The 26,018-nt window shown below is 37.7% G+C and overlaps 1 protein-coding gene across 1 annotated transcript in view; it reads left to right on the top strand.

Moving 5' to 3' along the window:
- The window catches only part of LOC111503404 (uncharacterized), a 33,043-nt gene extending 7,238 nt beyond the window's left edge, over positions 1 to 25,805 (top strand). The window contains exons 3-6 of the mRNA XM_023157699.2: positions 10,243 to 10,347; positions 12,692 to 12,929; positions 14,166 to 14,392; positions 24,313 to 25,805. Of these exons, the coding sequence (XP_023013467.2) occupies positions 10,243 to 10,347; positions 12,692 to 12,929; positions 14,166 to 14,392; positions 24,313 to 24,666 (924 nt within the window). The 3' untranslated portion in view covers positions 24,667 to 25,805. The remainder of the gene's footprint in view (positions 1 to 10,242; positions 10,348 to 12,691; positions 12,930 to 14,165; positions 14,393 to 24,312) is intronic.
- Positions 25,806 to 26,018: the final 213 nt, after the last annotated feature.

Raw genomic sequence — 26,018 nt, 5'->3', positions numbered from 1 at the left:
CGTTCATTCTCTGTATGAGAGAGAGCAAGTGAGACAACCACACTGTCTGCGTGTGCGTATATATTTTATTCTATATTAATGATAATAATAATAATAAGTTTGAACATGTCCGTATAGGACGAAACTGCAGTAACGTTAGTTACAAATGAAAGTCGTAAGAAACAAACAGATGCTTTCATGAAACAAACAGTTTCAATTCTCTTTTCTTCATAATAATAATAATAACTTTATTCGTCTAGGGAAACACAAGGTTTATAGACATGTCAAAACAAATGGCGCAATTGAAATCACGATACAAACATCTCAAGATTCCACAATCGATTGTGGTTATAAATTGAGTTATAAGTTAAAAATTACGAATACATACTCATTGAAATAAATTAACACTTCTGAAATTAGACTACAAACATGTCAGAGTTTGAGAATTAGACGGTAATCATAAGATTTGAATATTACATCGAGATCATCAAGAACATCAAGATCGTCAAGATGTTCAGTACAAACATATGATATATATAGAAAGCCGACTGCTGAAATTGGGTCGCTCAAACGACCCGATGGAACATTTACAACCTCTAGTAAAGAAACGTTAGAGCTTATGATAGAAAACCACTTACCTGGAAATCTGACTCTTGATAACAACAAACCGCCTATCTTTAAGGGCGCTAAACGCCCAAAAAAGAATGACTGGGACGTCGCAAAAAAGGTTATCACAGCACCGGGAGTTTAATGAGTTATCAAGTCTTTTCAGCCCTTCAAATTTCCCGAAGAGGATGGTATATTTCCAGCTCTTCTTCAAAACGGACTGTAAATAATTTTACCTATTCTCACAAAATTGTATAGAGCTAGTCTGGCGTGAAATAGATACTACTCAGTTGGTTCGCAGCAAGGGTGGTATACCTATATACCTAAAGTGGGTCGGAGAGACCTACACCCCAAATCGGTACGACTAACCAGCCTTACATCCTTCCTGATGAAAGGACTTGAGAGGATACTGGACGGACATATTAGGAGGGTAGCATTATATGCATCCCACTTAAATAACCACCAGTATGCTTATCAAACCGGCAAATCGACAGATTCAGCATTAAACAAGCTCGGTTAGAAAATCTCCCAATCCCTTGACAACAAGGAGATTGCGGTTGACGTATTTCTTGATATTGAAGGATCATTTGACAATGCACTACCTACATCTATAGGATTGTCTCTGGCTAGGAAGGGTATAGAATCGACCATAACTGGCTGGATCTATGCCATGCTAGTAAACAGAACTGCAACTACGACTCTTCAATGCGAAGCTATAAGGTGGTGTGCTATCTCTCCTACTGTGGTCGCTCCTGGATGGTATGCTTGATGCCCTCGTCAGAAAAAACTTCGAACTGCAAGCTTATGCAGATGACAATGACATCCTGGTGGACGTGTCCACGTCGGGGAGGGTAGCTTGTAATATTGTTCACAGTGGGTGCCTGAGGGCAGATGTCTGCCAACCCCAGCAAAACTGTGTTAATCCCCTTCACCAAGAGGAGAAAATTGGACGATCTAACGCCACTTTTCCTCGATGGTGTGGTCATTCAATTTGAAACGGAGGTGAAATATCTTGGCATTGTCCTTGATAAAAGACTCACCTGGAAGCTCACTTGGAAAAAGTTTTACACAGAGCCAGAATGTCTCTATGGACATGTCGAAGGATTTGTGGTAAAACTTGGGGTTTAGGTCCCAAACAAATCCATTGGATTTATGTGATGATTGTCAGACCAATGATCACTTGCTTGGTGGCCGAAGGCTTTGCAGAAAACTGCCCAAGCGAAGCTCTCTGGCTTACAGAGACAGGCTTGTCCTCTCCACATTTTTCTGGAGAGAGAGGGTAGATGGACTGCATACAGACTTGTGCACATTGCCAATTGCACAAATCAATTCAATACAGAGTGCAACATACTGTTGGTTGACATTGGAAGTCACAGTATTCTGGAAATGACCTCTGACTTTATGCCTCCAACTGTCAACTACGAACTGCCTTATGAAGTACTATTCCCGAGTAGAGAGGACTGGATCCTCCGGGAGAAGGAAATATTAAAATATTAAGAGCAGATAATTGTTGGTTCACAGATCGATCAAAAACACCTTCCGGTTCTGGTGCAGGTGTTTTTAGTTGCAGACCCAGGACAGAGTTATCTACCTGCCTAGGAACTTATGCGACTGTATTGAAATATCAAGCGGAAATTTACGCTATAGAATTGTGTTCGGAGAGAATGGATAAATCCAACCTCACTCACAAGTCAATGAAAATATTCTCGGACAGTCAAGCGGCGTTGAAAGCTCTTGGCTCCTACCGAGCAACGTCTAAATTGGTAGCAAACTATATACCAAAAATGACTCTCCTCGATAGGAAGACTTAACAGATTGTCTCTGGTCTGGATTACTGGCCATACTGGCCTGGAAGGCAATGAAGCTGCTGACACTCTTGCAAAGGAGGGTGCTGCAAGTGGCTTCATCGGGCCAGAATCTGTCATTGGCATCGCTTTGGTCTTTGCCAAATAAACACTGAAAACCTAGATGGCAAGAAGATTTATGGCCTTCTGGCAGAATCTTCCAGGATTGGCTCACTACAAGGCGTTTATTCACCCTTCGAAGCTTGATACCAAACAGTTGTTGGACTACAGTAGGAATGAACTACGATGTCTAACAGGCCTTCTTACAGTTCACTGTCATTTGAATCATCATATGCAGAGACTTGGACTGTCGGAAGACAGTGTTTGTCGCCTCTGTCTAGAAAATGATGAAATAGCAGAGCATATACTTTGTGCCTGCCCCGCACCATCTGACCTGAAAGACCACTCACCATACAAACTAATCGGCTTCGTTAAGAAGCTGAGTTTATTTGGCCGAGTGTGAATAGGTGTGAGCCACAATGAACCCTTGTGGGTTGCGGTGGAGGGTGGAATAGACCCACTCACTTTAGACCTACGTACCTACCTACATTTCAATACACATACATATTACTCAACTGGAAACATATTATTGTCCACTTTGTGTCCACTTTGAAGGCATCTTTATTCTTTGGACAATTCCATAAAACTCATCGATGTCATATTGTCCGTTCTTTTCAGTCCATTTGCTTGCATGACAAGTTCTGATTCATTTCTTGTATCATGATGGTATATGTCTGTACGAGAGGTATAATTATTTGTATTTTATTCGAATATGTATTAGGTTTTCATGAACAATAACTGAATACAGTGTTATTACTTTGATATTTTTAAATATTGGACGGCAAGTTTTATTCCATCTGGCAGAAGTTATACTTCTTACAGCGGATTTCTGCAGGATAAACACTTTTTCATGATGACATTTTGATGCCCTGCCCCAGGATATTAGTCCATATCTTAGAACTGAGTGAAAAAGATAATGATATGTAGTGACGGCTGCGTTTTGGCTCACGGAGTTTTAAGTTCGTCCACTGTTCTGCTCAAGGTTGCATCATTGGCATACATGGTAGTTTTAATATCTGATGAGTTCAAGAAATGTGGTAGATCATATATAATATGATTTTCATGGAATTATTTTCCAGCAGCTTTGCTGCATTAACCTTTCTCGATTTGATATATATATATATATATATATATATATATATATATATATATATGTATATATATATATATATATATATATATATATATGTATATATATATATATATATATATATATATATATATATATATATATATATATATATATTTTGAATAATTTTCTTGGGTTATTGGGCACATCTTAAATTAAAATATACGAAAAGAAAGACTTCAATTAAACGTCTCGCTTCTGGCCAGAGGCATCTTCAGTAAAATTCTTTTTTAATCAGTGAAGGTGGGTAACAGTAATTGGCAACTGGAAGATAAATCAAAAAAACCATATTAAATTGAGTGTCAAGTATTCAAGAAAGGAGGGTTACATACCTTGGCATAATTCATTATTATATTTGGCTTTTTTCCACATTATCACCGTTTTCCATCATAGTTGATGGACTGATCCCGTTTTCCATCAACTATGATGGAAAACGGGATCAGTTTTTGATAACAAACACCTTTCATATCCTCAGTGTTCTTATTTTTCAATTTGTTCAAAATAATTGTAATGTCATCTAATGTTAAAGTTCGGAAGAACATAGATTTATTTATGTTATATGCCTTGTCTATTATATTGATTTTAATCAGTTTCAGATAAATTTTCCAAAGTGGAATTCATATCATTGATGAAGAATTCATTCATTTGATCTGCAGTTAGAGTCTCAGGATTGTTTGAGATTTAATTTTTTCTACCAGTTTTAGTATTGAACAAACTAAAACAAATGGGTTTGAAATAGCAAGCCAAACTGAAAAGTGGAAAATAATTAATAGTTTGAAAAACTAAAAAAACACGCTTTGATAGCAACACAAACAAAAAATAATTTAAAACTGATTTAAGATTGTGTTCAACATCGATAACAAGTCCTAAGTCTGAAATCGGAATAAATCTATTTAGAAAAAAAAAAAAATGTAAAAAAGCATGGGTGCTAAATATCCATTGTTATAAATACTTGGTTAGGAGCTGTCTGCCAGATATGAGTCATAATAAAAATAAAATTTAAAGAATCTCACGCTTTTCCACAACAAATTTAATTTTTAATTTATTCCACTCACCTAATAACAACATGAAAGTTTGTGGTCGAAAACCCTCAGATTTACTCATTGTGGTTTGGCTTTACAATTCCCGGGATCACAAAATGCAAGAACTGAAAGAGCACGTTAAAACCTAATGAATAAACTAGTTCCACATGGAATTATCATTGTTCTGGTTGAACGGATCCATTCGCGAATCACTTTGATGTGATTGACTTTTTGAATTTGATTCCAGTTATTCAGGGCAGTGCTTCATGGCGAAGGATGAAATGAAATTGATTAGATAATTGCTAGAAATTGTTTAGAACTTTGAAAAATAAATTCAACGCTACAAATTCAGTCACTAGGTACTTAGATATAATAATTCTATTGAGTTATACTTGCAACATAGTAATTGGTGATAATTTGGCTTCTTTACGAATCCAAAGTATTGTGGTATGAAGCAGCAAATCACATGTTGGAAGAAAAAACCTTGTTAATCCGCATATAGCCCAAGATGACAGATGGATCATTTATTCATGTCAACACACAAGGGTCTTTATTTCCACCATGTATGTCCATCTGTTTGAACTTAAAAACTACCGAACAGATTTTCATACGGTTTAAACCAATTGACAGAGGAATTCAAGTCGGGGCGATGGTACTTCATAGAAAATTTTCATAGAAAACGTTGTATGATCCCTTCAATTTATAACAAAACAATTCGCTACATATGGTTCGTCTTTGACAGGTCTACAAAAAAGTCCGCGATGACACATGTCTATCTTTCAAGGATAGTTGACTATATCCATTTTAATGTTTGAAATATTGGATAAATTGCAATAACTTGTGATATATTAGGGGTTATTGCAAATTTTGAATTATCGCGCGAGAAAAAACATTCAAGCGACCTATGATAACACGGGTGATGAAAAAGGGTTGCAATTGTTGTGTGGGCTTTGTTTTACGTGGTGATTCGATCCAAAAAAAAGATCGTGTTGGTTAAGCAAAAACAAAGAAGAAAATATCTCGAACATTGACAATTTCTGTCGATCGTTCAAATCGTGGGAATTACGTTGTCACTGACCGCGGATTCTGCTGACACTCAGCTTCAATTCCTAGAAAAGCCTATTATCAGCATAGCCGGCCAAAGAGCATCGCCTCGGGGACGACCTTTGGCATTAGTCTGATTATATACTTCTACTGTTAAACGTCGTTTCTAGGATGGATGCATACGTTCGCGATTTTGAACAAACAGTAGAAACTGAAGCGAACACTTTCACGATATACTTTTCCACTTTCAAAATCCTACCGATTGTTCCACTTATGTTTTTCAGAAAACGAAATACTTAAAAAAAAGATTTTTTATTCAATACATGAAAATTAAAGAAACGACGTTTGACACTGGATGTATAAAATCAGACTAACTGCATAAGGTCGTCCCCGAGGCCGGCTATGCTGATAAGAGGCTTTCCTAGAACATGTAGCTGAGTGTCAGTGGCAACGTAATTTGGGGCACCAACTTTTAGAGCTCTTTGACCTTTCCTAATACTTTCCCTTTCCAAAATTGAAGCTCATAGTTGGGAACATTCTTTTGTTTGAGTCAATTTTATTAAAGATCATTATTATTGGTTACTATCTAGCTTTGAGGGTTGATATGAGAATGAGTGGTAGTTGGAATATAAACATTACAGGAGGTAGACAGATTTTGCTTTGTATAACCCTACCAATAGCTAGCCTCATACATACAAAAAAGCTCAGTTTCAGAACAATAGATTTTCATGTTTATTGAAGTCCAAATTGATTGTTTCACTATAACTTGAAATCCGTTCTCGATATCAATCACCTCAAAATAATTTACTACGCATTGATACAATCTAGGCTCCAATATGCCATACTCAGTTGGGGTGGCATATTAGACATCCACCTGAAAAAAGCTGAGGTATTACAAAAAAAATGAAATTACGTACAATAGAAAGAATGACTACCCCTCTAATTATATTTTTAGAGATTCAAAGCTACTTGATGTACGACAGTTATATATGTATAGTATAATTTTGTATATCTTCAAAAATAAAAACATCTTTTCAGCAAATCGGTCATGATTATAATACTCGCACTAAAACAAAAGGTAATGTACAGCTAAACGCAACAAAAAAGTCAATTGGGCAACACTCTTACAAATACCACAGTGCAAACATTTTTAATCACTTACCTGATCTGTAAAAAACATACATTCATAAATAAATAATATAAACTTGATGAAAACCATCTTCAAAAAGTATGTATATAATACTAAAAGAGATATTGTTCATGATATACTCATGAATAAATAAATAATTATCGTTTGTACTTTAAAATAAAATATCTACGTTGTCATTGTTCGTTCATACTCGTTTACTGCTAAATGAATTTTCATTTATATATATATATATATATATATATATATATATATATATATATATATATATATATATATATATATATATATATATAACATACCTTTCTTTTTAAAAAATTAATCATTCATTTGTGTCCTTTAGTCTTAGTTTAGTATTAAATTTTTGTCATCGCCTTGTTCAAATGTAAAATCAATTCTGCACATCTGTTATACATTGCGCAACTGAAGAATTCCCACGCACAACTTCGGTTTTAGTGGGTTTCTCCCTGATTGTTTGTATTGCTTTGTTTACATGTTACTATCTTGTGCTGTTGTATATTTATAAATAAACATTATTATTATTATTATTATTTTTTCACCGCAGTGTGCGCTGGTCAGGCCCTATCATCCGAAGCCCCGATACATTCGGGAGGGCGCGCCAGCATTATCAACCAATGACCACTCCCCACACTGTGGGGTAAGTGATCATTGGGTCCGAGAATCATGTGCCCTGAGCAAACGCAGTGAGCCAAGAATGACAGCCTTCTGCATCTGTGCGGCTGAGATTTCTGCCTTAGTGCGGGAAGCCGGTATGATTTTGAGATTCGAGAGTAGAGAGGACATCATTCCACCAAGGACTCCAATAATCAGAACAACCATCTTGACAGAGTGATCTGGATAGAGTCTGCGGAGTTCGAAGAGAAAATCTCGATATTTTATCCGTTTTTCCTCCTCTTTTCTGACGATATTCGTCTCGCCAGGAGCTGAAAACTCCACGACAAGTATCGTTTTGCTCTGGTGATCGAGAAGGACTGCATCAGGCTCATTAGCTTGTATGAGCCTGAGAGTGGGGAACGAATAGTTCCAATAAATTCAGCACTTCTCGTTTCCCACAACGGATTCAATATCACCCGGAGCGTAGGGCAACACCGGTGTCTCGTCAATACCGTAAGGGTGCCGTAGATGGTAATATAGCACTCTTAAGGCCGCGTTATGTCGATGGATATAGGCCGAGACCGCATATGCTGGACATGCTGATAGCAAGTGCATTAGAGTCTCGGGCGCCTCGCGACTTCAGCCCACTCGACCTGAGAAAAGCGAACGTCAGGCGATTTGATAAGCCAAGGTCTTCAATGTTATTGAAGAAGACCCCATGCATTGGCTTATCCCTGTGTCTCCGCAGAAGTGAGGTGATCTCTGCGGCTTTTATCTGAGCTTTTTGCTGAACGGGTTCCAACTCGGTGACAGAGTTGTAGTCACCTCGTTCAGAGTCGAAAACTATACCGAGTTCATCAGCTGCTCGAGCAGCTGCCCTAAGGAGAAATGCTCCAATTCCTGCTCTCTCATGGTCACGGACCATGCAGAGAAGGGGATCCGAACTCCTGACGACTTTACAGGCTCTATCCAGTACCATTCTGTCATGTAGACACCCCAAACTCAAAAGTCCACGACCTCCCTGTTGTCGGGGGAAGTACAACCGTGGAACGGACGATTTGGGATGCAAACTCCTATAGAGATGCATCATCTTTCGGGTCCTTACGTCGAGTTAATACCCGAGTCCACTTCACTACTCCAAAGGAGTAGAGTAAGATTGGAACGGCAAGCATATTTGTTGCAGCTACTTTGTTCTTCCCCGACAGTTCCGATGACCAGATCTGTCGAAGTTTGTGCTGATACTTGTCGCGGAGAGAGTTTTTCACTGCAGTTACCTCTTGTGAGTGGCGTTGTTCCACCCCGAGGTAAGTATACGTCTCTCCGGCATCCAGATGGTGTAGGATGCTTCCATCTACGAGCTGCACATCCTCTCCGTAGTCCCCGCATCGTCCTCTTTTGAGATGAACCATTGCACATTTGTCTATCCCGAATTTCATACCGATAGCATGCGTGTACTCTTCCACCACCTTCAAGGACTGAAGGAGATCCTTCTCTCCAGAGGCATAAAGTTCAAGATCATTTATATAAAACAGATGGGTGACCTTGTGCCTCCGGTTTCCGAGGGTGCCACAGTTATACCCTCGAGTCTTTCTGAGCGCAACGGATAATGGCAATAGTGAGATGCAGAATAGAAGGGGGCTGAGGGAATCACCCTGAAATACACCCCTTCTGAAAGTGACCCACCCTGTTTGAACTCTTGCTTGACCAGATGTTATGGTGAAGCGAGTTCGCCAAAGTGGTGTCAGTTCTTCAATGCATCTCACTATGCTGTCGGGTACCGCAAGGCATCTGAGCAAATGCAAGATGAGCTCATGCGAAATTGTATCAAATGCCTTACGGTAATCGATCCAGGCTATAGAGAGGTTACGCTTATATTGTATCGAGTCCTGCGTTACACATCTATCGATGAGCAGGTTCTCTTTACATCCAACGACTCCTCTCTTCGACCCTCTCTGCTCATATATCCGTTCGAACACTCGGTCAACTACGGTGAGTATTCGTGTGTATAAGATGCTTGTAAACAACTTATAACACGAATTCAAGCATGTTATCGATCTGTAATTCTTAGGAATCGACAAATCTCCGCTTCTGGGGATAAGAAGGGTCCGCCCCTCGACAAAACAATTTGGAATCGGCTGCTCTCCATCCAGCCATGAGTTGAAAACTCTGGCCAGATGGCGGTGGGTACTTGGTAGTTTTTTCCACCAATAAGTGTTCAGCCCATCTGGGCCTGGAGCAGCAAAGTTCTTGGAACCCACAAGGTCTCTTCGAACTTTATCCGGGGTTATCGGGTTGCGCAGTTCATTGAGCTCAGGCTGTCGAAGCTCTCTGTGGAAAGCTTCGAACTGCGCTAGGGCTGGAGTGTCTAAGTTGAGTGGCTGCGGGTGTTCATAGATATCCTTCCAGAAGGATTCCACCTTTTTTTACCAAATCATTTTCTCAAACAGTTCGTGGGGCACATTTTCATGGATTATATTGGTTGATGAAGTACCGTATGAAAAATATAATAAGTTTCGTGATTTCTAATGATCGCCTCTCTAATTATTTAATTTACAAACAACATTAATCAAATAATGTAAACTTTCACGGCCGAAGATAACTGTGTAGACGCTATTTTCCGGGTTTTCTGGCCGTGGTCTTTATGCTTGCTCGGACATTCCGACTGTTACCACATCGCCTTTGAAAATGTCTACCGCAGCAGTAGACGAAACGCCAAACATAAGAAACCTGCAGACCCCGGCTAGAAAACCCGGAAAATAGCGTCCATATAATCAATGTTGTTCTATTCTGCTGCAGAATAACCCCAGGATTCGAGATTACGAAGCCCTTGCGAAACATGGAGCTAAGGTTCTCAGAGTACCACCAGAGAAATTAGGACAGGATTATGTGCCTCTTTCCCGCGTGAGTATAAATTTTCTGTAATTCAAAGAATCGAAATTATTCTGATCATCAGTGGAGTCTTTGAAAGTGCATTCCTTGTTTTCCTCTGTATTTTGAATTAATAAATGAAATTTTTCTCGAGAATTCTGCTTTCTCAGTGTATAATATTCCTCTCAAACAATTTTGTAGAATTTTTGGAACATTTTGAATATCCTGCGTTCAAATTTCGAAATTTTTATGGGGTTGAATAGAGTGGTCATTGGAAACGTAAAACAAGGCATCAGAAGGCGAAATAAAAATGGTGTACCGCAAGGTTCAATACTGGGACCGATACTTTTCTTGTTATACATAAATGAGTTAACATTTATCGATATAGAAGAGAAAACTTACCATATTTGCCGATGATACCACAATATTATGGCATGAAACACATTTATGTAATCTCCACGAGATTATAAGCACGTCCCGTGGAAGTATCTATAAAAGAGAGAATCATCTCCAACTTTTCTTCGATGTTCCAGACTATCAAAGTTGCAAGTGATGTTCGTGTTTCCAATCAGGCGAATGGCTTTTAGCTGGATGGAATCCAGCAGCTTCAGGGTATGCTTAGGGGCGGAGCTCCATACACGAGAACAATACTCCAAAGAAGGTCTGATCTGAGCTTTAGAAAACATCAAAAGTTGCTGAGGTGTGTACAGTTTTCTGGTTCGGAACAGTGTTCTCAGCTTTTGAGAAGCATGCTTTGCAATTCCAGCGACATGATTGTGCCAAGACATATTGGTGTCCATTTCAACCCCAAGAAACTTATCGAAGCAGAAAGCGGAATAGTCTGTCCTGACATTATTATATCCGGTTCGGAGACATTTATCTATTTGGAGAAAACCGATTACTTGAACCTGGTTACTTTCACATCAATTAGAAATCACTTCAGTGAATATGTGCCTCCGTAGCCGATGTCTTAGAATCCGAATGGAATGACGAGACAAGTGTGCTGTTGTATTGCCAATTGCATATGCAGAAAATTTTCTGTGAAGATTCCTACACTGACGCCTGTCGGATATGATCCTCCAACGCCCTTCGTGGTATTAGCCAGGGGAGTAGTTGTTTTCTGGATAGGGCAGTCGGTCGGTAGCCAAGCGGTTCGGCGTGGGTGCTTTGTTCACTCACTCGAATTGACTGCCGCGTTGGTCGGTGGTTCAAGCCCTAGTCTGAACGATCGATCTTCACTTGCTATCGTCCAACCAGTGTTAGGAATCACACGTTAAAAGGTGAGACCTCGTTAATCCTTAGCTCGCACAAGTTTTGACTTCTGAGGGTTGTCGGTCGTAGGGGTGTGACAGCTGGTTAACGGAAAAAACAGATTTTTAACAGATTTTTAAACAGGCGTCAGTCTATTCAACCTACTGTGTAGGTATATTTGAGACTGGCTTGAACGTTTGGAGTTCTTCTTTAAATTTGTGCTGTCGTTAGCGAAGTGATATAATGTATTCTTGTTTTTACCAATAAATCGATAATATGCAATAAAAAAAGGTTGGAAACGATCCCTGGGAAACACCATCGTTGATGGTGAAAGTAGTCCGGAGATATTCGTCGACTTTCCTCGTGCAGGGAACGTTATTTCAGGAAGCTGGAGAGCCATACACAAAAATGATCCGACAAGCAATAGCATGGAAGTTTGGCCAGCAAATCCTCACGGTCAAAGGCCTTGGAAATATCAAGTGCAACAGCGCTGTACTTACTCTCCATGTTTCTCGATTGCGTTATTCCAAATATGGGTGACATACGATAGAAGATCGTCTGTTGATCTTTGTTTCTGAAAGCCATATTGATGATCGCTCAAGATGTTGAAGCCTTCCAAATATTTAAGGAGATGTTGGTTCACGACTTTCTCCATGATTGTTGATATCACTGATAGCCACAGGTCTATAGTTCTGGAAATTTTTCTTGCCCTTTTTGGGAATAGGATGAACAGAAGCAATCTTCCAATAAAATGAAAAATCTCCTGCTTTGTAAGAAAGGTTGGGAAGTCTGCAAATCACTGGTACGAGTTCATTGGCACGATGACGGGCACTTCATCAGGACCAGACGCCTAATTGATATTTAACTGTTTCAAAATTCGCCTGACTAGACGTTGTCGAAAAGTAATTTCCGATATTGTGGATTCTAGTAAGGAAATAGTGGATGGTGCCTTTCCCAGATGATTGTGTATGATTTTAATAACTTTCCGTTTTATCACAATGTGATCTTGAAATAAATGATAAAATAATGTTTTTTTTATAATCATTATTATCATTGTATAAGCCTGTCACAGATGAACTTCTACTTTCAATTATCCCACCAAATTCAACTCAACCGCCTGTTTCAGATACAAAAGAAAAACTACTCGTTCTCCTACAAAGTGGTGGATGATTTAACAGGCGACAATTTTTCACACTCTCAAATCACGAACTCCAGGACTACCAACGGAGAATACCGCGTTAAACTTCCAGACGGCAGGGTGCAAATTGTGTCATATTCGGCAGACAAAAACGGTTACAAGGCTGATGTCAAATACACAGAAAATGGCGTCGAACGCAATGATCACCAAGAAGTCCTAGATCGAGGTTGGTGAATGAATATCGAGTAGTTTTATGGTTGAAGATGAAGAGTTTGTCCCGAAACATATGAGGGTGATCCCAGAAGTAACCGGCTCAATAAAAAAAAAATTTGGAAAAAAATGTATTCATTTGTCAACGAAATCTCCTTTTTATAAAAAAAATGTCTTCCTCCCCAAAATAGTCATTAACTGCCGACATCACTTCATCATCGTTGGAAAATCTTTGAGAACTTTGACCATTTCTTCAAGTTTGTGAACAGAAAACAATCCAAGGGGCTAAATCTGGTGAATAGGGTGCATGAGGTAGCAATTCAAACGCTAATTCTTAATTTTGGAGCATTGTCTTGATGAAATAACACTTTTTTCTTAGTTTTCGTTTGATATCATCAAACGTTGCAATAAGTTCGCATAATACTCGCCGTTAATAGTTTTATCCTTTTCAAGATAGATAAATGAAATTATTCCACGCGCATCCCAAAAAACCAATGCCAAACCAATTTTTTTTACATTTTTTCTGATCTTGCTATCTTCAAACTGGTCTTTCCTGGAAGATGTTCTTAATTTGTTGCTCATCAAGAGTGACCTTAAATACACCTTGAGTATCAGCAACAAAATAGTTGAAACCGATCGACCAATTTTCAATTTATTTTTATTTTCCACGTTTTTGCTATCTTGAAACTGGTTTTCCTTAGAATAAAAAGTGTTTCAAATTTGTTGCTCACCAGGAGTATACTCAAATACACTTTGAGTATCAGCAACAAAATAGAAAATAGAAAAAAATTTGCGAACAATCGTTTTTAATGTGTCGAACAAATGCATGAATCAATTAAATTCAAACAAATAAATTGTTAGGTGAATAAATTGAGGAATGAATATTTGTGACAATAAAAAGTAAAACGGCGTTCCATAGTTATAGAGTAAGTTGTACGAACGAATAAACCAACGTTCATTTTGTCAAGATACGAAGCAATACCTTTAGTTTCATCAGTAGAAGAAATACAAAAATCACTCACGAAATCCCAATGATAATAATTGCTTTCGTTAACAAATCATTTTTAGAAATTACTGAAATAACTATAGTGCCTATTCCGAAATCACTGAATTGTGAAAGTGTCTGCGATGACGTTTTTCGAAGTCATACATACTCCACGTACATCTCCACCATTTGAAAATTAAATCGCATTCGACAGGTCCCGTTCACTTCCTTTTTTATTACATTAAAACCACGAATTTACATTTGCAGGATCGAGCATTCCCGTCCGCCGAATTTCGCCCACTCGAAAATTCCATCCATTAAAAACGGAGCGAACGAATTATCTCGATGGAACACAACGCAACTCTGCAATTGTAAAATTAAAAGCAGTTGCACCAGCTGCACTCCTGCAACGTTACGACAGCTACGAGAGTTTCGCAGTTATACCCAGTCCGGCATATCCCGATGAGGCTGTAGCTGTCAGTGGAAATTTGCAGGTTTGTTAATTTATTATGATAGGGCTTTTGGACGGCTCGAATTAGACGAACATGTAGATAGATCTTCTTCTGAACTGGAATCCCAATATACTTTCGAAACGATTTAGAGTGTTCAACAACAAATTAAAAAACTTATGTCAGAAAGCTGTGGCCCCGACAATATCCCTCCTATTTTTATAAAGTTTTGTGTGGCGTCACTAATCGAGCCATTGTACATAATTTTCAATCACTCACTGAAAACGGGAATATTTCCTAAAAATTGCAAATTAGCCAATATGGTTCCAGTATATGAAAGTGGAAACCAGAGTGTGATTAAAAATTATTGAGGAATATCGCTTCAATGTACAGGGTGTAATATAAGTACGTTACAATATTCAAGTGACGTTTTCCTGAGGCAATTTTGAGAAAAAAAGTCTATATGAATTCGTGTCAGAAAATGCTTCGTTTCCTCTGTTGACCTGTTTCACTTAACCCCTTTCAAAAGGGGTTAAGTGAAACACTAGATAGGAAACTGTATTTTTATTTCTATTTGTAAATAATTATCTTAAGTTTGAGCTAGCTCCACTCTTTGATTCTAATCATGAATCTTATAATTTCTGTGCGACCCTATAATTGGAACTTTTGTTCTGTTGAGTTAGCAAAGCTGTAAATAAATAAATAAATATATAAAAATGTGAGGAGAGGTAAGGACGGAAGTATTTTTAGCAACTGCAGATGACACAATTAATTACTTTGCGAACACAGATATAAAAGTTCCTGTATTCTATGAGAATGTTGAGATAATCCTTGTTGATGAATTTGAATTGAATTTCCGGAACTTTACTCAAGACCAAGAATCAGAACTGATCGCAAACAAAACTAAAACTTGAATATTGTTGGAGTTTCATCCCAACACCAAACCATTATTTTAACACCTCTACATGTGTTTCAATCACCAAGTGATCATCTTCGAAAGAAAGATTAAACAAGTTTAATGAATTAAATGAGTTTAATCTTCCTCTTAAGCACGTTTAATCTCCCTCTTGAAGATGATCACTTGGTAATTGAAACACGTGTGGAGGTGTTGAAAATAACGATTTGGTGTTGGGATTGAACTCCAGTTTCATTTATTACTGCACCAAAGGTTCCAAACAGTACATCATAAAACCTATCTATCTAGAAACCAACACAAAACAAAAGTGCCACCTTGACCTTCAAACTGATTCACTACGTAAAACAAAGCCCACACAACAATTGCAACCTTTCTTCATCACCCGTGTTATCATAGGTCGCTCGAATGTTTTTTCTCGCGCGATAATTCAAAATTTGCAATAACTTTTAAGATATTAGAAGTTATTGCAATTTATCCAATATTTCAAACAGTAAAATGGATATAGGCAACTATCCTTGAAAGATCAACGCGGACTTTTTTGTTGACCTGTAAGAGAAGAACAATGTGTAGTGAATTGTTTTGTTATAACTTGAAGGGATCATGCAACGTTTTCGATAAAAGTTTTCCATGTAGTACTATCGACTTGACTTGAATCATTCTGTCCATTGGTTGCATCACAAAAACTGAAGCTATTGTTGTTGATGGTGTTTTCACAGATATTTTTTCAAAGGACAAGCACTACCGAAAAACCCTCAAGGCACTCTCAGAGCTGTACCTGTGCGAAAATAGCGATTCACGTTGGATTTGAAACGCTGGAGTGTGTTTTTCTGATATTTACCGTTCTTGGTGGAACAAATGTTCCAGACTATGAAGGCTGTAAGTGATGTTCTCGTCTCCAATCAGTCGGATGGCTCTTTTCTGGATGGGTGGCTTCAGGGTATCCTTGGGGGTGGAGCTTCATACAAAAGAACACTACTCTAAAAAAAGGTCTGATCAGAGCTTTATAAAGCATCAAAAGTTGCTGCGGTATGTACAGTTTCCTGATTCGGAACAGTATTCCAAACTTTTGAGGAGCACCCTTTCCAATTCCAGTGACATGATTGTGCCAAGACGCACTGGTGTGCATTTTAATCCCCAACAAACATATCAAAGCATGAAGCATGAGAAAACCGATGCCTGGGTTTTTGTAGCATTGAATTGAACTTGAATACTTTCACCTCCTGATGTCATCAGGACACAGTCTGAATAGTTCAAATACTCTCGAAGGCATCAGTCGTATAATCAACGAAGACCCTGCAAACTACCGCAAACTTGAACGGGATCCAACACAATCAGAGTTGAGAAACGTTAACAAAATCAATAAATCTTTCTCCTCATTGCCGGAAATCATACAGAGAACCATTATCAGAGCTAAAGCCGTTCCACCCAGGCTCTATTGTCTTTGGAAAGTACGCAAAACTAGCCACTGAAACCAATAGTCAGAGCCCTAGGCTCACTGCCCTACCTCCTGCCGAAACATTTAGCCACGCTCCTTCAGCCTCAGAAAGGAAAGAAAAACTCCTACGGCAAGGATTCGACGGACTTTGTTGGTAAAATTAGGAACTCAATGTTGGAACGACAATTTTGATGTTGTGTCCTTGTTTACCAATGTACATGGTATCAATCGTGCGTACTTGGATTTTCGGTATACTCTGTGGATTAGTCGCAACCCGCAAGGGTTTATTATGGCTCACACATATTCACACTAGACCAAATGAACCCAGCGTTTTAACGAAGCCGATTAGTTTGAATGGTGAGTGGTTTTTCAGGTCAGATGGTAAGAGTACGGCTCTGCCGAACTTTAAAAATCTGCTTCGGTCCCCAGCGGGGCAGGCACAAAGTATATGCTCTGCTGTTTCATCGTTGATGAGGTAGTCGGATAGTCAAGGTGCAAGATTCCCACCTTGATACCCGCGACAACTTTCCCATATAAGGGTTTTTGCACGTCAGCTACACCTGACGATGCCTTAGATTAAATCGTGCAGAATCATGGTCTCAGTGACATATTAGTTTTGTGTACTTTAGGAAGACCGTAAAGCCTGGGTGGAACGGCTTCAGTTCTGAGAATGGCAGTGAGGAAAATTTAATGATTTTGTTAACTTTTCTCACTTTGATTGTGTTGGATCCCGTTTAAGTTTGCGGTAGTTTGCAGGGTCTCCGTTGAATATCAGATCGATACCTTCGAGATCATTTGAACTATTCAGACCGTCTCCTGATAACACCAGCTTGGTTAATGAAACGCGCTTTGTAAAATATTTCACAATTGCGGTATGTGAAAAAATCTCAATTCAATTTTGTGAACTCTAATGATGAAACCATATTATTCAAAGTCAGCGTTCCCTACACAATCCACCACAAATAAATAACATTCACCAAAGCCTATATTCAACATTATTAATTTCTGTGTCCGGTAATTCTGGTCGTCAAAATTTAATAGACCTGTCACAAGTTTAAAATTGAATATTTGATGGTGGTATATGCTGCTGTTGACTTCTGATTATTGCAAAACCGCCAACAGTGTCCTGTCTCATATGAAAAATGAGACCACAGATGATGATTATGTGTAATTTACCCTGGCCATTTATTATTGAATAAACTCTATTCGTATATTCGAAGGTAATCTTGAAATTTCAATATTGATGAAAAATACGTGTAAGGTTAGAGAACACCTTTTTATTTTTTTCGGAAAAACGTTAAAACATCCGGAGAAATTTGTTACTTCTTTGTCAAATCGAGAATACGTAGAATTGGGGCCAGGAAAACATTCTTTCAAGTCTGGGAATAGCAAATTGCGGCATAAGAACTAGGAACAATAACAAAGGTTCTATTCAAAACAGACCAATATATCCCCTTTTATGAATCACCCTATTGCAATTTGCGGGAACTATCACGAGAAAATTTTCCGCAAATGTCTACACCAAATTATTGATATGTATCGGAAAGAGAAAGTGAAACTCCACACTGTCAGATATGGATTAGAGAATTTGAGAGTTAGGAATTGGTTATTTTCATCCCCTGAAGACGACAACTTGGTTGGTCAAACGCGCGTCGAGAAGAGTATTGTATTTCTGGTGACTGAGAAAAGTGCTTGTCGTGGAGTATTGTTTTGCACTTGAAAACAACGTGCTTGATGAAATTGTAATTGTTACAAATGGGTGAATTTGACCCTGACACATTGACAAATCACTATTGGTTTTCAATTGGAGGAAATGATGAACGCGAAAGAATCTTATATCCACATGAAATATAAACTACTCAAAATGAATATAGAGACATGTCCTTGAAATGTAATAAGTAAAAAAACATGTATTATTTTGTCAATCATTTATATTTATAAAATAGTTTATAGGTGCCTTTATTATATTTAAGTTACATTGTTTTCAAAATGCTGTTTGGTAATAAAATGTATTTCAGAAAAAAATTAAGAAGAATGTACATTTATAGTGAGTACGTCCACCCCTTGCTCTAAGAAGTTCGGCACAACGACGAGGTATGCTTTCCACCAAATTTCTAATTATTTGTTGTGTTAACTGCTGGTAAATTATCAAAAGAGCATCTGCAACTAGGTTCAGATTTTGGAAGGGTTGATGATCCTTCAAACGTCTTTCCAGTTCATCCCAGAGCTACTCAATAGGATTTAAATCCGGACTATTAGCTGGCCATCCCATGACATTAATATTGTGCTCCTGTAGGAATTCCTCACGACCCCTACGTGTGGCCTGGCATTATCTTGTTGTAAAATGAACCCAGCGCCCATATTTTGGGCAAATAAGACGACATGAGGTTCCAATATCTCCTCTATGTAACGGACAGCCGTTAAAGTCCCTTCCCGAAATACCACAAGGTCCGTGTGTCGTGTCAAAGTTATACCAGCCCATACCATTATCGATCCACCTCCAAATGGAACAATTTTTCGCACACAGTCATCCAAATAGCATTCACTGGAACGTCTCCATACCCGAACACGTCCGTTATTGTTGAATAACATGAATTTTGTTTTCATCTGTAAACATTACATTGGCCCACTGCTCTAAATTCCAATTACGATGCTCTTGACAAAAGTTTTTACGATTTCTTCGATGAGCTGGAGTTAATCTAGGGGCTCTAGCAGGTGATCTTGCATGGAGTTGTATGTCGTGAAGTTGGTTTCGTATCGTTTGGTTCGAAATTCGCGTTCCCGTAGCTTCTATAAGGCGATTTTGCAGTGTTCTAGCAGAATCGGTGCGAGCCCTAATTGCCCAAAGAAAGTAACAAACGAAGTAGTAAATTCACATGTTTCGCTGACGACACCACTATCCTCTGGCATAGCAATACCGCCTCCAATTCACTTGATCAAATCATCGTCGACATAAGAAGGGTTGAAGAGTGGTGTGATTTCAATCTTTTATCATTCAACACGTTTAGATGTAACATAGGGGAAGTAAAATTGAAAATTTGGAGAAAAACAAATTTTTAGGGCTCTTCATTGATGAAAATCTAATATTTGATTCCCATGTCGACTACTTATGTAAAAGACTAGCAGCAGGATGTCATGCAGTGAGAGTTGTTGCAAGAGAGTTAGACACTACTATCACAAGATCAGTTTATTTTGCACAAATTGAGTCCTATTTACGTTATGGAATTTGTTTCTGGGGAAATTGTGCAAAATTTCGTTTCAATATGGTATTCTCTCTACAAAAAAGATCCATCAGATATTTATGCAAGGCTAGCTACAGGGATTCATGCCGCCCATTATTTGTGAAGCAAAAAATTCTGACCTTAATATGTCTTCTTATTTCGGAAACAGTGCGTCTCATTCACAAAAAATATAAAAATCAATTTAGTAACACCTCAACTTATAGTACACGTCAGTCTTACTCCGTTTCCCTTCCCACAACTTCTCTAGCCCTCACACAAAATTCTATTATTTTCAATAGCAAGAAGGAAAGAAGAAAAGTAATTCAGAAAGAAAGTGAAAGAATTCCCTATTATAGGCCCTATTATAGTGTGGACGAATGCTACCAAGGCTCTATCGAGTAATGGGCATGTAGCTTTGTGTTAACAAGTTATTGAAACCAGCACGAAATGGCTATCATAAATCATTTGGTAAACATAAATATATCTGGAATATTCACTCTTTTCGCTGAAAACACCACTATATTATGGCATAGCAAAGGTATGGATATCCTCAATGGAACAATAGCATGATGTGAAAAGTGGTATCGGTCAAAAACAGAGATTGTACATCTAGTATAACAGTTTCATGAACAAGAGCTTTCAGATAACTCCATGAAAAGGAATCCAGAGGATTCATATCAGGCATACGAGCTGGCCAATTTTGAGGTCCTGCATGTCCAATTCAGCGATTAGAGTGGGTGATGTCGAGATGCTGACGAGCAAAAGCACTGAAATGAGCTGAAGCCCCGTCGTGCATGAACCAGATGGACCGGCATCTGTTGTAACAAAACAGGTGAATGTTCCTGCAGAAAGTCCGTGTAGGATTTACCTGTTGATCTTGCTGATAGTGAAAATGGACCAATAAGGTAGTCACCAATCATTCCTATCCAAACGTTCAGAGAAAATTGTTGCTGTAAATGACTTTCTCTAATAACGTACTCAAGTGTTGCGGAAGCCATGAGAACGACCCCAACTGCAGCATTTGAGGTCCTACTCAGACTTCCACCATTGCACATCTACATACAAAGAGAAGCTCGACTGGTGACACACAGGTTATCGCAGGAGCAAACCCCAATCAATGCCCGTGGATAACACATAATGATGATAATAATAATAATAATAATAATAATAGTGTATTAAACCACTGTGGTAAAATGTATACATATGGTACGTCAATTAAATCAAACCATTTACTCTTCGTACATAGTTGAAATGGAGTATAAAAAAATTGTGAACCAATAAAAACGATATGTAGTAAAAACACAAAAGAATAAAAATATAAACATACTTACGAAAGCAATTGTCAGTAAAATATATCTTATATTACAATAATAAAATTAATAGTAATTTATTTTCGTCAATGGGTACAATATGTACATATGGCAGATTAATTAAAAACAAAAAGCATACTATAATAGTAATAAATAACATTTATGACATTCACATTAGACTTATTCAGAAAATAACTACATTAAATTATCATTTAGGTGTTCCTGGAGACTATAGTAACACTTTTCAATGAGAAAGGATTTAACACGGTTATAGAACACATTTTCGGATTTCAGATTTTTAATCGAAGATGGCAGTTTACTATACAGGATGATCCCACTATATAGGAGTGATTTTTGGAATTGAGCTGTCCTGTAGAGGGGTATTCTCAATTGATCAGCGTGACGTGTATAAAAATTGTGAGAGGCTCCATTAGTTGTGAGAGTTGTAAGATTTTTTCTGATAAAAACTACACATTTAAAAATATGCAGTGCTGGGACAGACAGCAATTTCATTCTTATGAACACTGGTTTACAACTTTCACGATATTCCATGTCAAAAATGAGTCTCAGAATAAGTTTCTGTCCTATAAATACCCTGTTGAAATCCGAATCGCACCCCCAATACATGATGTTCAAGGAAATATGCAAAAATGCAAAAAAGCCATTGCATAATATATGTTAGTCAGACTTTTCTGATCTATACAGTTTTTCATCTGCTTTATTGCAAAAAATGCTTTATTGAGTTTCTTGCAGACACTATCAATATGAGAGTTCCAATTCAATGCTTCATCCACAATTGTTCCTGAAAATTTTACTTTTTGTGACACATCTATTTCATCAATAGAGAACACTGCATCTTGAGTATTATTATTTCTGTTATAAAATTTCATTGTCACTGATTTTGAGGTGTTCAAGACTAGTCGGTTGCGTACACACCAAGAAGTGAATTCATCGATAATTTTACTAATTTTGGTTACCACGTCGTCCATAGTATGTCCAGTGACTGTAACAGTGGTGTCATCTGCAAACATGGTTATGTGACAGTCCCTCACATATTCAGGCAAATCATTGATAAATATAATGAATAATAATGGTCTTAAAACTGAGCCCTGAGGAATACCCAGATTAACAGCATGCTCAACTGACATGGTGCCTCCATATTTGACTGACAGTTCCGTAGTACAACTTTTATGAAGATTTCAAAATCATCATATCAAGTAGAGAGGACTGGTAAAACAGCCCACCGGTAAAAACGGTGGCTCAAAGACCCAAGAAGGAATGGAAGCCGGTATATACGGAGGCGAAGCAAAGACGAGAATTGCACTCCACCTCGGACATAATGCAACTGTATTCCAGGCAGAAGTAGCGGCCATCGAACACTGTATAGGGGAAATAAACAGGCACAAGGTAACAAATAAAACCATTACCATTTTTCCGACAGGCAGGCGGCAATTACAACGCTCAGCTCATTTCAAGCTTTCTCAATATCTGTCTGCTGCCTGAGCGCACTCAAGGAGCCAAGTCCCCAAAATAGGGTCACTCTAGTTTGGGTACCCGGACATGAGGGTCACAAGGGCAATGAGGAGGCCGATGTTCTAGCCTGTGAAGGCGCTTTCAAGGCTATGATCGGCGGGGTAGTGACATCATGTATTAAGATATCCATAATATCCGAATCGATAGATTGGTGGGGTAAGCTTCCAGAAATGAGGCAGGCGAAACAGTTCATAAAGACACCATCGCCTAGATTCACGAAAAACCTGCTATTCCACAACCGTGATGTTGTAAGGGTAGTAGTAGGTCTACTAACGGGCCATTAAGTAACATGGGTCTGACAGAAGAAACACGATGCAGGTTCTGTCAAGAAGAGGAAGAAACCGCACTGCATATGTTCTGTGAATGCGAAATAATAACAAGGCTGAGAATCACAAGATGCGGGCTATGGAGTCTCATCAAAGAGATCAAGCTAAAAATGCTCATTGTGAAAGTTCATAATAACATCTTGTGAAAAATTCACATCGACCGTAACTAAAATATTTAGTGAAAAATTTTTATTGTGCCATCGTATGAATTAACCACTTTATAACAGGCAGTAGAGCTTGGACCCACTATATGTGATATGGATATAGGAGGTTTCCTTTTAATCCATACGGTTTTTGGGCTGACTTCTAGCTGCAGTGTAATCTTCCTGGTACTATTTGAAGGATCTTCTTGTCTTATATCGCATCAAGTGTTCTTCTAGTTCAGGCCTTGTTACATTTCCTGGTCTTCCACTACCTGCATTTTTATTAAAATTCCAGTTTCACATAATCTTGCATGTAGAATTCTGAATGTTTCAGGATATGGAATTACTCTGGTAAGATATCTGTCCTGGTGAATTACTCTTGTAAGATAGCTGTCCTGGTCAATTCTCTGTGCTTCTTTCGTATTTCAATTTGCTAATCCATGAATACAGTGCATGTCAGCCATTTCAGCGTTAGTTAAATTATTTATGATGGAGTCACTGCTGATTGACAACACTATCACTGTCAGCTGGTGTTCATGATATGCAGAGTGGCTTAAATTTTTCTCTCGGAAACGATATTAAGAAAACACAAGCGACAAAAAAGTGGCATTTATAATTTAAAGAAACTACAAGTCAGTGGCACCGCTGCCAATATTATTCGCAGTGGTGCCCACTGAGACTCCACTAGACCCAACAATTTCAATATAGTTAGGCCTAAATAAGCGCCTTATTACTTCGAATAATTGTATCAAATTTCAGCCATATCAGTGTGAGGATATCTATGATATTTTATAAATACCGTTTTTTTTAACTCCAACGCTCTGTATCACAGACGAAGCAACTCTGGACATATGTTCAAAAATGACCTAACGAGTCACCCTCTGGAGTTTCGTACCATAGATATTGTCTTCGGACAATAAAGAATATTTATTATTGTTATTAACTGTGAAATGATAGCAGCAGATAGCCACAGTGAAGGTACCACAGTTTTCGAGTTGTATTCTCTGCGCTGTTGAATGAAGTTGACAATATCTATTAATTTCGATACTTACAAAAATCGATCTACTCAATTTTATTTCAGATACCAGTCCCAGTCAACGTCCAAATCTACACTAGCAATGCTAGAGATCACATGACAGGCAGCTACTACCCAGTGGAAACAAGTTCCCCTCCACCGTTTTTCTACGATGATTCCAACAATTATCAGCAACCAGTCATGTCACCAGAAATCATCACCAATGGGGATCATGGAATCATTTCTCCAGGATCTACACCATCTTCCTTCGTCCTCACCGATAAACATGGCCAAGTTATCGATAATATAAGATTGGTTACCACCACTGCAATACCAGTACTTTTTGCTACTAATCCAGCTACGCCAAACGGAAGACATTTTGTTGGAATACGATCCACCGCTGAGGCGTCTTCAAGATAGAAATGGAAGTGGGTGATTAGGTGTAGGGAAGGAAAAAATTAACGGGATTGTCTAAGTGATTCCGTGAATAGACTATAGAAATAAATACGCCAATGGGTTTTGCAAAAAATAGGGATAGAAAAATCAAATGAAATAACCATATTTGGGGTAATTCAGTAGTTCAGTTTTTGGTTCGTTTCATTTCCCAAACTATCGAATTAACCTGGAACGTTTTGATTTTAAATAATGTATATTTTTTACAGATTTTTAGTCTACAAAAATTTTAGATCTTGTTTCTTTAACCATCATATTACCTCACCGATATTGGATGAAAATCCATGATAACGTACTTGTGGAAAACTTCATTGTGTTTTTTTGCTGATACGGTGATCAACAAGTGCTTTTCAGGTCAAAACTTTTTTCACCACCTCCGAAAAATATTAACGAGGTGTCTATCATTCGATTCATAATAGCGTGTAGATGATTTTTGAAAAAATTCAAGTTTCTCTTACAAAAATTGTTGAAGTTGTGAACAATCAGCGAAAAAATTAGATTTGATTTTTGGCAAATATCTCGAAATTTATTTGACATTTTTCGAACTCTAAATTGTAAATAATCAATTGTTCAGAGAATGATACTATGAGACCAAAATTGATGAGCTGGAATTATTGATAAATATACGGCGGACAAAAAATTATGTGAGTGATATACTCATTTTTATTATAGTTTATATATTTTATATTGTTTATACATTTAAACATAAACATTTAAAAAAATTCTGATTTTTTTATGAAAAAATGCTGAAAATGGAATGAATAATTGGGTGAGAGTTTGAATTTATGGCTGAATTCGTTCTTTAATAATAATAATAATTCACAGGAGTGAGAGTATTTTTTTTCAATTAATTGAATATTGAAAAAATAATGGAGAATGAAATCCAATCCCAATTCATTTATAAGTTATAATAAGTTTAAACATAAGAAACCAGAAGAGAATGATGATGTTCAAAATTCAATTGTTACATTTTGTTGGGAGAGAAAAATGTATAAAGAAGAAATTTACTCAATTATGAAATAACAAAATGAAAACTTGAAAACAAGTATTTTTTTTAGTTATAACAGAGCAAGATAAATTATGATTGGAAAAAGTGGTTCCTTTCTATCAATTACAAGTGGAAGGAACGAAATGTTGAATAACAATTTCATCTTCACGCATTTGTTTGTAATAATTTATTAAACAATAGCAGATAAAAGGTTTCGAAAATCATTTTCATGTAGCATCTGATCAAAAAAAAACAGATCGATAGTAATTTTGAAAAAAAATTATTGTCAATGATTAATGAAGCTTTTTATTTTTGATAAACGAAGCCGATT

Source organism: Leptinotarsa decemlineata, unplaced genomic scaffold (genome assembly GCF_025532065.1).
Source record: "Leptinotarsa decemlineata unplaced genomic scaffold, Ldec_3_MD MMD2_tig00026328_RagTag_RagTag, whole genome shotgun sequence".
NCBI lineage: Eukaryota > Metazoa > Arthropoda > Insecta > Coleoptera > Chrysomelidae > Leptinotarsa > Leptinotarsa decemlineata.
This window is presented reverse-complemented; position numbering and strand designations above follow the sequence as displayed.